The sequence below is a fragment of the Phoca vitulina genome, unplaced genomic scaffold (genome assembly GCF_004348235.1).
Source record: "Phoca vitulina isolate PV1807 unplaced genomic scaffold, GSC_HSeal_1.0 scaffold40, whole genome shotgun sequence".
Lineage (NCBI taxonomy): Eukaryota > Metazoa > Chordata > Mammalia > Carnivora > Phocidae > Phoca > Phoca vitulina.
Genome location: NW_022589743.1, coordinates 4248183 through 4262897, shown reverse-complemented (window position 1 = coordinate 4262897; position 14715 = coordinate 4248183). Strand labels below are relative to the sequence as shown.

Genomic DNA, 14715 nt, shown 5'->3' with positions numbered 1-14715 from the left:
CCGAAGGTGAGAGGCCAGAGTGCTAGGAACTGAGCCCCCTCCTTCCTCCACCACCCCATGAGCCACCACAGCTGGACTCACCAATATAGAGGTTCCCTTGGTCGTCTGGGTCCTTATAACTATATTCGGATAAATCCCAGTCCTTCCGCTGAATCATGTAGCTGTTTCCTTTCGGGAGGGGGAGGGGAGGAGTTTAAGTCACCACTCCCTTCAACCACCACGTCCACGTCACCCTGCTAACCTCACCCAATAAGGATATAATAACCCCTTTTATTTGTGAGCACTTTGCCATTGGAAAATCACGTCTGCTTTATTTTAATAATTCTGTGAAGTAAATGATGATGCCCATTTTGCAGGTGAGAAAAGCAAGTAGTTGTTGAGCCAGGGCTGGAATCTGGTCATCCAGGCTCTTGGATACGAAATGACATTTCCCTCACTCTAGACACCGAGGCCAGACTCCACGCCATTATCTCCTGGTCCTGCCCCCAAACTCGGGCTGCCTACCTGTTCCCTGTTCCCTGGGGCTGCTGTGGGAGAGTCCCTGCCGCCCTGCCAAGGTTCTAAAGGACCAGGGGGTGGGGGAGGACCAGAGGACCGAGGAGAGGCCTCAGCCTCTGGTGAGTCTGGAGCTACAACTACGCCCTGGGCTACCTGTTGGTCAAGAGGAGGAGATTCGGGGCTCCCTCTGCCTGTCGATTCTGCAATTAACAAGGATGCAGTAAGGAGAGGAGGCTCACTGGGGCTACAACCTGTGTGGCGGAGAGAGGCAGAGATGGAGGGGGCTGTGAGCCTCAGACACCCCAGCAGTGCGGCCATGCCGTTACAGCTCGGCTCTTGATACAAAGAAATACTCCACGAGCCCCGCAAAGATTGCCCTCTATGTATCGATGAGAAAAAAATGCCCCTAGCTTATTGATAAGTGGAAAGAGAAAGAAGCAGAACAGCATGTTTAGTGTGATCCTGTGTGTGTGTGTGTGTGTGTGTGTGTGTGTGTGTGTGTTATAAAGATATTTATATAGTCTAAGATAAGTCAGAGGCTGGGCAAGACACTCGGTAGTCTGCACGGGGAAACAGGATGGGGGGGGTGGGGGGTGGGAGGGGAGGGGCACTTTCACTCTTTGTTTCACCAAATCCCACTGTCCCAGTTAGTAGTTGTACCAGGAGCATGTTTTATTTTCTTAATAAGGTTTTCAGTGCTTGAAGTGGAGTCAGATGGACCTGCTTTCCAGTTCAGGTTTCATCACTTACTGTTGGCAACTTGGGCAACTGACTTCACTTCTCTGAGGCTCAGTGTTCTGTAAAATGGGTGTAGGGACGCTTGCCTCATCAGAGTAGTTTAAGTTTAACATAATGAGTGCTTGAGGCGCGATAGGGGCAAAGAGGTCTCTTCTGCCCTCTGGGAGTGGGCGCTCTCCGCTCCTCCCGCCGTCCCCCGCGGCCCCTACCTCGCCAGTTGTTCGCCCCGGGAGCACCGAAGTACACGGTATTGTGGGTGAAGCCGCCGCTGGTGCCCAGCTGGCACATGCCTGTCGCCAGGTAGTCAGTGTTGCTGTTGCACATCTCATTGTGGTAGGTCTGCCAGTCGTCGGTGGGGTCCAGCTCGAGGTCATTGCCCCGCACGTAGCACTTGCCCACCATGCGCCGCTGATCCTCCGACCCTGACCACAGCACCTTGGTGTAGCGGTGGGCGCAGACCTGGGGACACACACAGCCTGAGACCGCGGCAGGGACCGAAGGCCGGCTGTCTCCTTGGCCCTGGGCACCTCTGGCTTTGCTGGAGAGGAGCTGGAAGACGTCTCCCCGCTTTTCTGTCTTCCCACAGTGACGCCTGGACCTATGTCTGCTTCCCAGGATTCGGAAATCTGCTATGAAGTTTGGGAACACTTTTTGGGAAGGCCAGGAGGTCCTGGGTTTGAGAGTGGCTTATGGATCTTGGCAAAAGGAAAAGGGGAAAGGATGAGGGAATGTGGGGTCCGGGCTCTCAGGTCTAAAAGGAGCAGATGAAGGAACTTACTTCTCTGCTCTGCCCTCTTCGTGGATAGGCCATTATTAAAATAATAATAGCAATGACACCAGTAATAATAGCAGCTAACACCTACTGAGTGCTTACTATACGCCGGACAGAAGTCTAAGCTCCTCACGATATTAAATCCAGTATGCGTCCCAACACCACTGTGGAGCAGGGACAATTTCCACCCCACCCCCCATTTTAGACAAGGGGCACAGAGGCACAGAGAACGAAGTCTCTAAGATCTCACATCCAGAGAGATGCAGAAAATCCTCAAACCAAGGCTGCCAGGCTCCTGACCCTGAGCTCCCAAGCGCTAGGCAGCTCCTGCCTCTCTCCTAGCTCCCCCTGCACACTGGAGGGGCTCGACAAACAGTTGTGGGACAAGTCCATCAGATCAGGGTGTTTGTAAAACAGCCAGTGGCCAGGCAAAATCCAGAACTGGGCCTGGGTCTTGTCTGCTTGCTTTCTGTGTCTCCTCCCAGCTGTGAGCTCCACCAGCAGCGGGCCGGACTCACTGCTAAGCTGCTGGTGCTAGCAGAGCTGGTGCACACAGTAGGTGCTCACTGAACATCTGTTGAGCGGGTACCCAGGGTCTAGAACTGCCCTAAATGGAATGCTAGACCACACGCCTTCCATTACACGGTTCTAAAATGGCGTTACAGGGAACTGATGCAAACCCAGAGCTTAAAATGGTATTCAAAGGTGACAGAAATTGCAAGAGAGAGGACTAGGGGGTGGCCATTGATTGGACGGGGGCACACTTTCTGGAGTGATGTAAATACTTCTTTAATGGGTATCGGTTACATCGGTGTTTCCTTGGTCAGACCTCATTAAAACTTAAAATCTGTACATTTCACTGTCTGTAAATTTCACATCGATTTAAAAAAAAAAAAAAAAAAGAATTGCCTATCTGGGATTCAGAAATTGAGACCCCAGGGGCCGACACTGAAGAAGGCAGCCAGGAAGTGACAAGTGACAGCAGGAAGTGGCCCCCAAACCCCGGGGGTGAGCCGGGGTCAGCAGGGCTGTGCCTCATCCGCCAGCCAGCCTGTCAGGAAGGAGCAGGCCCAGGCCGCACTGCCCGGGGCTCTCTCTGCCCTTTCCTCCTCACAGTTCCCTCAGCTCGTTCCCACGCAGAGTGAGCACCCCGGGAGGGGGTGGCGGGGGTGGGGGGAGGAAGTGGGTGGTTCAGACAGGACCCAGGCCGTGCCAGGCCCTGGAAGCACATCATAAGTGCAGGATCGAGGGGACACTCAGGCCCGTGGAGACTTCCGGCCACCAAAATAGACATCTGCAAGGTCCCAGCTCACTCACCGAAGACCCCTCTCCTGCCCTCTGCTTCCCTCCCCAGCTCCTGGGAAATGAAGGAGAGGGCTGGGGTGCGGGGGGAGCTGACAGTGAGTGCCCACTTACCAGGACTCTGCCCGCAGGGCCCTGGCTGGCCACCGTCACCCCGAGCCACATGTCCTCAATAATGTGACGGTCAGGGTCACCTGTGGGCATGGAAGGGGTCATGAGCCGGGGCACCCGTCCTCCCTGTGCTTGGAACGTCCAGAGGGTAGGGTTGGTCTTCCTGGCCCCCCACCCCTGCAGGCCACCCTCCCTATGCCCTTCTCCAGCCTGCCATGAATCTCAGCTCCACCGATCCCATGTGGTCCCACTTTCCTCTAGCGCCCCCTCCTCCCAGCTGGACAAGAAGGGACTGGAAATTGCCCAGGTAAGCCTGATCACTGCTCCAGGTCACCCTCTGTGCGACCCCCTCCACCAGACTCCTGACCCAGAGCTGATCCCCAGTGCCTTGCCCTCACTTTTCTCTGAGATGTCCATCCGCTCACAGTCATCCTTGTGGGCGGTGAGTGGGCACAAGTACACAGCACCGGTCCGGTTGGTGTAGCCATCAGGCATGGCGAGGTCCTGGGGGGCACCAGCCAGGAGCCTGGGGGGGGTGGGATGCAATGAGGTTGGTGGGCCCGGGCTCAGACTCCCCAAAGCCTGCTTCGAACAACTTTCTGTTCAACATGTTTGCTGAGCACCTGCTATGTCCCCAGTGCCAGGCTGTGTGCCAGGCTCTGGGGTCAGGAGATGAATGGATCCTGGCCCCCGTCCTCCGGGAGTGGCCAATACAGGAGGGGCGGGCAAGAAAACAGACGTCTGCAGTAAGTGCCTCCGGAGAGGAAAGCAGGGCACAAACCTGCCCAGATGCGGCGTGGGGAGTAGTCCGGGAGAAGGGGGTCCTCACAGAAGGGGGAACCCGGGCTGAGTCTGAGGATGATGACCAGGGCTCACCAGGAGAAAGGGAGGAAGGGCACTGTAGGCAAAGGTATGATCTGCAGGAGGGCCAGGAAGCGTGAGCAAGCAGGGTGACTCAGGATCCCCTCGGCCCTAAGTATGGTGGGAGCTGGGAACATGAGTGGGGGGGTGTGGGGGGAAGAGACACACAGGAGGGCAGGGTGGGAAGGGAGTTTTAAGCAAGGGAGTAACGTGATCAGATCTGGGTTTGGGAAGGGATGCTTTGGCCTCTGAGGTGAAGGTAGACTGGAAGAGAGAATGACCGGGGGGAATCCTGGCCCGGCCTTCAACTTCCGGGGGGCCTGGGGGAGATGATGCTGGAGGCCTGGGTCCTTCCTCTCTAAATTGTATGAGGACTCGGGTCTAGCGGTTAGCACTGAAGAATAGGAGCAGGAGGGGACACTGGACGCAGGGAGTGTCCCCGAAAGCGGAGCCAGGTGAGCTGGGGTCAGCAGGGCCCTAAGTGACCTGGGTGATGCTACTCTTCCCCCCCGCCAGGACACCACCCACACTTTGAGACAGGCATACAAGGTATGGGGGGGCTGGGCACCGGACACTTTGGACAATGGGGCCACAGGGCTGAGTTCTTGGCAGGTGGGCCCGAGAGTGGGGATCGCCCCCAGCCTGCCCAGAACCCATCTTTGGGGACGCTGACTGCAAGTCCCTACAAGGGTGCTTAGGGCCCTGGCCACCCACCCCATCCCAGACAGGCGGCTAGACGGGAGGAAGGCAGGTCAGCCTGGGCGCCGTATCTCTGGAGATGGTCCTCGGCCCACCAGCGTCAGAAATCCCTGGCCTATTTGTTAAAAACCGGCAAACTCCTCAGCCTGCCACAGACCATCTAAATTGAATCTGGGGGTGGACCCCTGGAACCTGCCTAATTAACAAGTGCCCCAAATACTGTGCACCTCGGTTTGAGAAGACAGCTCGACCACCCTTTGCTCCCCAGGCATCATCTCTCCCTGAGGCCTGTGGACGTTCTGCCCGCACCGCTTCCCGGATCCTGATGGACTCGGCCTTCTGGGTGGCAGGTACCTCCTAGGTACCCCTCCATCTGGCCCCAGCAACACTATCACCCTGAGGCTCCCAGCTCAGAACCCGGGCCCTGGGCTGCCCGCCAGAGTCTGGAGGTACACAGCAACGCCCCACCTGCAGCTCCCGCCCGGGACCTGTGAGTGAGGGCCCCGGAGAGAGGGCAGGGCAGGGCCTGGGCATGCCGGGACCTGGGGTGCCTCCGCCCACTGGCTGTCAGGAATGCACCGCCTGGGGGTGCTGGGAAGGGGGCGGGATTTCTGCCTGCGCCTCACATCTCGCTCCGACCTCGAGCTGGGAAGCGTCCCTGGGGGCAGGGGTGCAGCTTCTCCAAGCAGAACAGTTAGGAACTGCTGTTAGCAAGGCGGGCAGGGCGCCAAGGTGGCAGCCGGGCCCGTTAGTCACCCTCTGCCTGGCCTGGAGAGGGTGCCTGGTGAGCCCACTGCCTGACCACCCATGGACCTCTGCCCCCCACGCGACTGCCAGGAGAGGGAGCGAAGCAAAAGCCCATGGGAAAGGAACAGAAGAGCCTGGTTCTCGGGTTTGTTCTGCCCCGTGAGGGCAATTTCTTTTCCCTCTCTGAGCTGTGAGTGCCTCATCTGTGAAATGGGGACAGCAGCTGTCCCACCAACCTCGGGGGGTGTTGGGGGGAACAAATGGGTTCGTTCTTCAAAAGGGCTTTCTGACTATGAAGTCATGGCCAACATGAGCACTCGGTCTGACTTCTGGCGGCATCAGGGACTGGCCTTCGCTCACCCCCAGGTATTCCTCCAAGCACCCGGGAATTTTTGCCCCACCTGGTTAGGGAGTCTGGAACAGAGGGCAAAGAGCAGACTGGTTGTTTAGAGGGAGCCGAGGATGGGACCTGGGAGTCCTTCCATGGCGGTGGAATCCCTGGGGTGGGGGCAGGGCACCGGCAGAGTCATGCTGGCGCGGTTGCCCAGATTTGGCTGGAGGCAGAGGCTCAGGGTTGGCTACGGTGAACTTGAAGGGGTAGCTCCAGGCCTCAGGGGGCAAGGCGTCCCTGGGCAGCCCAGGCTGCGTTCCAGGGTGTGACATGCAGTAGAAGTGTTGCTGTCCCCCAGCTGCAGCCCTGACCAAGTTGTGGGGGCATGAGGTGGCTGGGGAGCAGGGTGGCCATGACCTCCCAGCTTTGCTCATCTCAGAGGGAGTGGGCTAAGGGACCCCTCCTCTCAGCCTCCTGGGGTACCGAGCAGGCAAAGCCGGGCATGGGTGGCATTTGGGATTGCAATCAATCCCTTTACCATCTATACCCGCTCAGCCCTCACCCTGCCCTAGCCTTGTGCCCACTGATGGGCGGTGGGGCAGGGCGGGTGCCCCAATTCCAGCCCCACATCCCAGGCCCCTCCCTCCCCAGAGATTCCACAGGGAGCCCCCCTCCAACCCCCCCTGGGGTATTTTTAGCTCCTACTTGGCCTGCTCAGAGGCCCTTTAAGGCCCTCTGGCTCCCATCCCGGGATCCAATGGGTCTCCAGCCAGAGGACTGGGAGTTGGATGGGGGAAGGCATGTGCAGAGGGTCAGGTCCAGCTCCCTCAAGCCACAGCCAGGTGTGGGAGAGGCCTTCCTGGCACAGAAATGAAATGTAGAATAGCATGCAAATGAGCATCTCTGCTGCCTGCTGTTGGGGCCGGTCCAGGTCAGTGAGTCCAAAAGCTGACCCCTCCCAGACCACCAGTGAGTCCAACCTCCAGGCAGCAGTCAGAAGGGAGGCTAGCAGGATGCTTTGCCCAGTTCTTGGAGCACAGAAGAAAGGAGATCTGAGTTTCCCTCTCCTGGAGCCGGCCTGGGCCCCTCCAGGAGCTAGGGGAATGGATGAAATGACCTCTCAAGGGCTTTCCAACAGCTCCTTGGCCTCATCTTTGGCTCCAGCCAGACAGCCCCTCCTGGCCTCTGGGGAGCCCTTGAACTCCAAGTTCCATAAAAGCACTTCCTCACCCCCGTTCCATCACTCTTCCTGGGGCGGGGCGGGGGGGGGGGGGGGGGGGATCAAAGCTAATGTAACAGCCAAGCCGAAAACAGCAGAATCAGAGGAGGCTGGGGAATGGGGCCCAGGAGCATTCAAGGCACCAGGTTGGCTCACCCCAAAGAGAAGGAGGCTCCCTGGGGGGCAATGGGGTGGGGTGATGCTCAGAGATACTGCCTGTAAGATTCAGGGAGGCGCCTGGGAAGCTTCCAGTTAACCTGGAGGGTAACAGGGGCCAGCACTCAGACCACAGGCCCCCATGCCTCACTCCTCAGGGTCCCCTGCCACCTCAGGCTGGGAGGCCGGTGGCGCCGGGCGCCGCTTCAGCTCTGAGACCAGGGGTGCGGGAGGAGCAGCTCTCAGATGCTGGATCCCAGCTCTGTGCCCATCCTGCTGCCCGAATTAGCCATCTCCCCAGAGGCTCCCGCTCCCGTGGTAGCGGACTCGCAGGCCTCTCCGTCCTCCCCCTACGTCGCCCTGACGCTGCCCACCCAGCCCCCTCTCCCCTCTGGTGACTCAGCCCTAGAACCAGAGCAACAGGCTGGAGGAAGCAAGAGAATGAGAGAGGACTGGAGAAAGAGGCCTTGGCCCCAAACAAGGCTGTTTTTCTCATTTCTTCTCCCTCTTGCTGGCTCCTTAGTATCTTTTCCATATTTGATCCCTTGGGGTGTTCTCTGTGTCATCTACCCTCCATCCCTCGTGCTGCAACAGACATCTTCTTCCTCCTTTGTTCAGCTCTGGCCAACCCCCTTCCACTTCTTTTTCTACAAGATCAGGCTTCCCCTGCCTCCTGCCCAATTTAAAGCTCCTTGGCCTGGGCTGGTCACTGGAGAGAGCCAGAGGAACAGGGCACTCCGCATGCAGGCCTTCTGCCTCCAGCCACAGTGTTCTGCCCCTTTCCCCAGCACGAGAAAGAGGCTGCCAGGTGCCTGCCCTGCCCAGGGAAACATGTTTTAGGAGAGAACGGCAGGTAAGCCCCGTTCCTACCTACCTCAGATCAGGTAAGCCCCATTCCTACCTACCTCAGATATGACCTCATCGGCCAGGAGCCACCCCCACCCCCACCCCAGGCTCTGCAGACACCCTCAATTCCACACAAGGGCAAAGGGGAGAGAGAGAGCCCCAGAGGTATCTTCCATAGCCCACAAGGTCAGGCCAGACCAGGACAACTGGATTCCCAGGAGGGAGTGACAGGGCAGGTGCTGAGGGCTGGGGGGCAGGGACCAGCTCCCAGAGGAATAATCCCTCTGCTTCCCCGGGGCTTGTCATGCATCTCACCCAGAAGCCCAAAGCACCTTGGTCCTTGGCCCTGCTCCTCACCCCTCACTTCTGGCGACTGGGAAGCCGGGGCCTGGGTTGGGGTGAACTCTGATGTTGTGGGAGTTCCCTAACTCTGGTCCAGAGATAAAGACGATGGGGAACGAAGAGGGCCCACACCTGGGTTTTTAACCATTTCTAGAATAAGGCCTTCTTTGAGAACAGGACGAACGCCATGCTCTTCCCCTCCCCGTGCTCCCAGACGCATGATTTTCACGTATTTGCAGGACCCCCCCCGCATCTCCTGCAGACCTTCTAGGAACCCCAGGCTAAGAGTTTGTTCAGGATCGGGAAACCTCTCCTCTTTTCCAAAAGGGCTTGTAGGCTAACAGAAAATAAGCCCTGACTTGTTGGATCCCCTAAGCTGTGCACTCAGGCAGCTGTTCACATCTGGCCGTACAGCTGGCTGCAGCTTAGCCCAGCTGGCCCAGCTGGCCCTCCCAAAGGGCCAAGGGGCAGAATTCAGTGAGAGGAGGACATGAGCCAAGATAGAGAACCACCCCGAGGGAAAGACAGGATACCGGAGAGAATGGCCCAGAACTCTATCTAGAACTACCTGCCTCTCCACGGTTCATGAGTTTTAGAACCTTCTGGGCTCTTAGCAGGGGTAATGCCATCTCTAGCCGCCCAGGAAGAAAAGTAGAGCCCCTCTGCTCAGCCATCCTGGGTGAGGCCCGTGGGTAATACGGGCCTGGCTTTGGCACGAGAGCCCTAACCTGCTCCCCTGAGACGCAGGCACGTGCAGAGCGGCTTACACACACTGGAGCCCCACTGGCAGCTCATGAAGAAGGCATGTTGTCCCCACGCCCCGCCCCGTGGAGACATTAAGACTTAGATATTAGTGACAGATCCAAGACTGGAAACTGGCAGGGGGATTCTGGCGCCTCTTCTCCCTCCCCAGTGCCAGGTTGCCCTCTGAGAGGCCAACAGAGGCAGGAAGGAGGATATAGATCCAGGTCCAACCCCTCTTTGGAGAAAAGTGGCCCAGAGAAGGGAAATATCTTGCTCAAGGTCACATAGCGGGTAGGGGGGTGGGGGGTGGGGTTTACAGAGTCCATTATCTACTCCAGCTTTTCGTTATTTACTCTCGCTTTCCTGATCTTCTTTTTACACTGCGTTCCCTCATGTCATGCAGATTCAGTATTGAAAGTCTAAAAAATCTGGGGCGCCCAGGTGGCTCAGTCAGTTAAGCGTCTGCCTTTGGCTCAGGTCATCATCCCGGGGTCTTGGGATCGAGCCCCACGTCGGGCTCTCTGCTCAGCGGGGAGTCTGCTTCTCCCTCTGCCCCTCCCCCTGCTCGTGTGCACTGGTTCTCTCTCTCTCTCAAATAAGTAAATAAAATCTTGAAAAAAAAAAAGAAATTCTAGGGACGCCTGGGTGGCTCAGTCGGTTAAGCGTCTGCCTTCGGCTCAGGTCGTGATCCCAGGGTGCTGGGATCGAGTCCCACATCGGGCTCCCTGCTCCGCGGGGAGCCTGCTTCTCCCTCTGCCTCTGTCTCTCTCTCTCTCTCTCTGTCTCTCATGAATAAATAAATAAAATCTTTAAAAAAAAAAAAAAAAGAAAGAAATTCTAAAAAGCTTTTTCTGGGCTGGGGCAGAAAGAGCACCAGTATAGAAACTTGTGCTGATGGTCACTTTTAGGGTCTCCAAAGGATGAAGGGCTGGCCGAGGGCAGGCGGCAGCTGTGGGCGCTGCGCTGGGAAGGGTGTGGTGGCTTTAGCCTCTGCAGAACGTAGACCGAGGCCAAGTAGGTAGGTAGATTGCGCAGGGGCTGGGCCAGCAGGGCAGAGGCCAAGGCTGGGGCAGAGTTTGGACTTTGGACATTCCAAGATTCCTCAAGTTTCTGCAGGCCCCAGCCAGAGCTGGGAAAAGTTTCAATACACCCTGTATCAGACCACATCCTCTTGCTCAGCGGAGTTAGACACCAGGTAGGGGTAGATGTCTGGGAGGTCCCCTGGCCCACAGAGGTAGGTGGGACCTGCCTGACCTGTCCTAACTCCTTCCCTCCTGGGATAGCGTCCCCCACCCCAGCTGCCAACCTGAGCACCTGAGCCCGGGGCAGAGAAACTTCTGAAACCTAGACTTGCCCCTCTAGGCAGGAGTATGTCGGTGGCAGCGGGGAGGGAGGGGCGGGAGGAAACATGGACAGCTGGATGCAATCTCCTTCGCTCCTCTCCCCTGTGGGTAGCTCTTCCCCCTCCTTCTCCTTACAGCTGTCGGGGAAGGGGAACAGAAGAGAAAAACACCATTCCCCTCTTCAAACCAAAACAAACACACTCAGGGTTGAAGATTCAACATGAATCTGTGGAATGCAGGGAAGATGTCTGGTGGCAGGGCGTCCCTGCTGGGGGTGGTGTGGGGGGCAGGAGACCAAGCAGGAGTTGGGACAGCTCCCTCTACTTCCCCATCCTCAAGGGGTCAGAGGGAGCTCCTGGACAGTTCCAAATGGCCAGACTCATGCATCACCTCACCCTGCAACCGCCAAGCACCGAGCACCAAGCAGCGGCGAAGGCCCTCCAGTCTGGCTCTGCAGAGGGCGTGGCTGGCAGGGCCGGCTGACTAAACGCGAGGTGCAAAGGCCCGGGCGGGCTTAAACACATATGCCCACAGGTTCTTCCCAGGAAATCGGGAAGAGGGATCCACTGGGTGTTTACCTTGCAGCTTTCCCCAGGTCCCAGCCCTGGAGAGAAGTATTCGTACATTAGTTACTCCCTCAACAGAGTGGGAGGAGGCTCAGGAAACGGGGATCCCACTTCTACTTTCAAGGGAGGTTTAAAGGGCTGAGGGGCTGAGTTTAGACAGGTTCTGGCCGGGTCAGCACTTGCCAGTGATTGCTGACCCCATCCCACACCCAATGCCTCCACTTCCCGCCACACCTGGGCAGGGAAGGGCTGCCCACCTACCCCCCGCCCCCTTAATCCCCGTTCACTACAGCCCCGCGGCCCGCGGGCCTGGAAGCCAGGCTGCGACTCGGCTCTGGATGGACCCGCAACCTGCACACACACTCTCTCCACCCCCCGCCCCCCTCCGCCCCCCCACCCCCCGCCAGCCTCACTTACAGGTAGCGCTGCTGCCGCTCCGTCTGCCGGTGGAGGGCGACCGAGTAGCCGAAGAGGCTGCCCGGGTTCCTGGCCTCCTTCACCACCAGGAATCGGGTGTCCAGGTTGAAGGCGGAGGCGACGCGGCCGCCGGCGGCCACCATCAAGGCGAACGCGCAGAGCATCGGGCGCGGGACGCAGGCGGCGCGGCGGGGGCCCGGGCCCATGGCTGCGGGGGCGGGGGCCGGGGCGAGAGCGCGTGAGGGCGTGGAGCCGGGAGTGAGGACCGGTTCACCTGCTCCCCGCGCCACCGGAGAACGCTCGGGCGGGCTGCGTCGCTGAGCCCGGCAGCGCTGAGAAGTTTCTGGCCCCCAGCCCCGGTCAGTTTCACGTCGGCTCAGGGTCTGCGCTCTCAGATTCCTCTCCGAGGTTCGCGGGTCTACTCTCCCGCCCGCCCGGCCGGCGGGTCACCGCCCCCCGCCCCGGGCACCCTGCCCCCAGCTCGTCCCGGCCGCGCCCCCTCGGCCGCACTGTAGCCTTCGATCCCGGCTCGGCGGCGGATCTGGGAACGCAGACCGGTCGACCGCAAGGAAGACGGGAGGAAGCGGTCCCCTCCGCGCGCGCCCCGCCTCCCCACGCCCAAGTCCGCACCTCCCTACCTTGCGCGCCCAGCCGGGGCTCCGCTTTCCTTCCGGGGAAAGAGAAAAGGTCCTGGCTCCGCCACCGCCTCTTAAAGGGGCAGCACGGCCCCTCCCTCATCCTCCCTAAGCAGGCTCCGCCCTCTCCCCCAAACACCTGCCGGGAGCCCCCAAAAGCTTGGATTTCCCCTCTCCGCCCCTTGCTTCTCCCAGGAAGCGTCACCTCCCGAGCAAGATGGATTGGACGGGCGGGGCCGCGGGTGGGATTAGTCCGGCTGCTTTGCTCCGGCTGCTACTGCGGCTGGAAAGGCCGTTGCAGGCGCGGCCACCTCTGCGGGCCCGCTGGAGAGCCCCGGCGTTGGCGCATCTGGGAAGCGGCGTCCGCGCGCCTCTGGGTGGAAAGCCGGCTTCGCCTCGGCAGCGCTGGGAATCCCCGAGAGGCGGTTGGCGGTCTCTGGGCGTTCTTCCTCGCACCCAGGCCCTTCGCGGTCCTTGTCGAGATGTGTTTCTCTTGCCCACCCACCCCCACCCACCCTGATCCGGGCTGGATATGGTCCCTCCGCAAAGCCAGACAGATATTTATTTATTCAGTGGTACTAACCAAGCATTGCTAATTGTGATAAGCAACAAGACAGCGCTTCCCCCGAAGGGCTCCGCCTTCTGGTATCCCTTATAAACCCTTCGGAGTGGAAACGAGTCCCTTCTCCTTAGAATGCACTGTGTGGCCAGGGAGCTGGGCCCACACTGCACCCGTATCTCATACACTCCTGCCTTCAGGGCCCAGCCCCACGGATTCCCAAAGGTCTTCTCCTCCTCCTACCCAGGCTCAGCCTGAGTGTTTGGAGACTGGGCGGGGACGCCAGCCTCCATAGGTGTGTAGTGGGTGGAGCCAGGTGGAGGTAGGTGGGTGGGGCCCAAAGGTCCCGCCATCCTCAGAAGAACCTAACTGAAAGGGAACTTCAAGAGGTCACTATGTACTTTCTTGAATCGAACTCGGATTTCTCATAGTGCAGCGCAAAGACCCACTTCCCCTGAACATTCTTTTCTCCAGGCTGAAGGAACTTTCTTCTTTTGGCCCAGAAATTCAGCCTTCAGCCCTCACTCTCTTGCAGTTTGATTTAGAGTCCCTGTCTCTGAAAGTTTATAATAATAAAAAACAACTATGTTGTGAAGGGGACTTGGACGTTATAGTTAATGAATCATTTCACGTGCAGACTCTTATTTCATCCTCCTATCCTCCCTGTGAGGTTAGGATTATCATCCTCATTTGACTTAGGAGGAAACCTGGATGTCCAAGGTCAGACAGCTTGCAGAGGGGCAGAGCTAGGACTGGAAGCTACTCACCACAGCTGCGTCTGTAAGAGACGAGTCCCAGGCAGATGTTGGTCAGACAGCCAGATGCATCTGAACAAAAGCAACAGCATTCTCTGTGGTGCTCATCCCTGTCTGCCCTTAGGATAGCATTTCTTCCCAAGCTGGGACTCCCAGAGCCACCCAGCCTCCTCCCCGTGGTCTTCCTTGTGGCCCATGGCCTGCAGTGTTAGGAGACATCTGAGGGCAAGGAACAGAAAGCTGACCTGTATGGAAGTTGACCAGTTACCCTGTTCTCCTTTGGGCTGGCTGCTGGGTCCTCCACCTTATTCCTGGAGAAGAGGAGACAGCTGGGGCCAGGAGGGCAGGGGCCAGGGTGGATGCTCTGTGTGGGCAAGGAGTCCCACCTGAAACAGCTTTGAGAATCCTGTGATGACAGATGGGCTCTATGCCAGGCATTATCTCTTTGGCCATCCCAAACAGGAATGACCAGTATGTCCGATCCTAGGGCTGGGAGCAGGAAAGGGATGAGGGATGGTTTTTCCACTCCAGGGGAGTATCCTGAGGGAATGTGGGAGTGGGAGCAGGGTGCCTGAGAGCGGGGGAGGGCTCGAGCGAAGGAATGTGGGGGAGTGTCAGAGAGATCTGGGGGAGACGGCGTGGGGATGGAGGGAGATGTGGACACTGGAAGGGTCTCTGAGCTGGAGAGATGCAGAAAGAGAAACTTCAAGTTCATGATGATGGTCTGAAGTCCCCTGGTTCCAGTGACATATCATCCACAGCCTGATCTCATCCCTCAGTTGACTTTGTCATATCAACTCTTCTCCGTGGAGAAGGGCCCCACCTGGAAAAGCAGACAGGGAGAAACAAGGGCACATGAATAACACATGTGAAAAGGAATCAGAGTCCTTTTTTTGATGTTTGACAGCTGACAGCTTGTAAGCCCCACCTCTCCCCCTTTGCCCCACAGCTGGACAAGCTGATAACAAAGCCTGGGGGCCATGTTCCCTTCTTTGGTGACCATGGGGGATTCAAACCTCTTTCCCGCACAAATGCTCACCTTGATCTCAGTCCCTAACCACAATAAGGCCATCT

General features: G+C 58.3%; 1 protein-coding gene across 1 annotated transcript in view; it reads right to left on the bottom strand.

Annotated features, from left to right (window-relative positions):
- ITGA3 (integrin subunit alpha 3) overlaps positions 1 to 12359 on the bottom strand; it is a 29182-nt gene extending 16823 nt beyond the window's left edge. The window contains exons 1-6 of the mRNA XM_032429227.1: positions 12331 to 12359; positions 11693 to 11900; positions 3820 to 3947; positions 3425 to 3504; positions 1446 to 1695; positions 82 to 168 (exon numbers count right to left, since the gene is read on the bottom strand). Of these exons, the coding sequence (XP_032285118.1) occupies positions 82 to 168; positions 1446 to 1695; positions 3425 to 3504; positions 3820 to 3947; positions 11693 to 11898 (751 nt within the window). The 5' untranslated portion in view covers positions 11899 to 11900; positions 12331 to 12359. The remainder of the gene's footprint in view (positions 1 to 81; positions 169 to 1445; positions 1696 to 3424; positions 3505 to 3819; positions 3948 to 11692; positions 11901 to 12330) is intronic.
- Positions 12360 to 14715: the final 2356 nt, after the last annotated feature.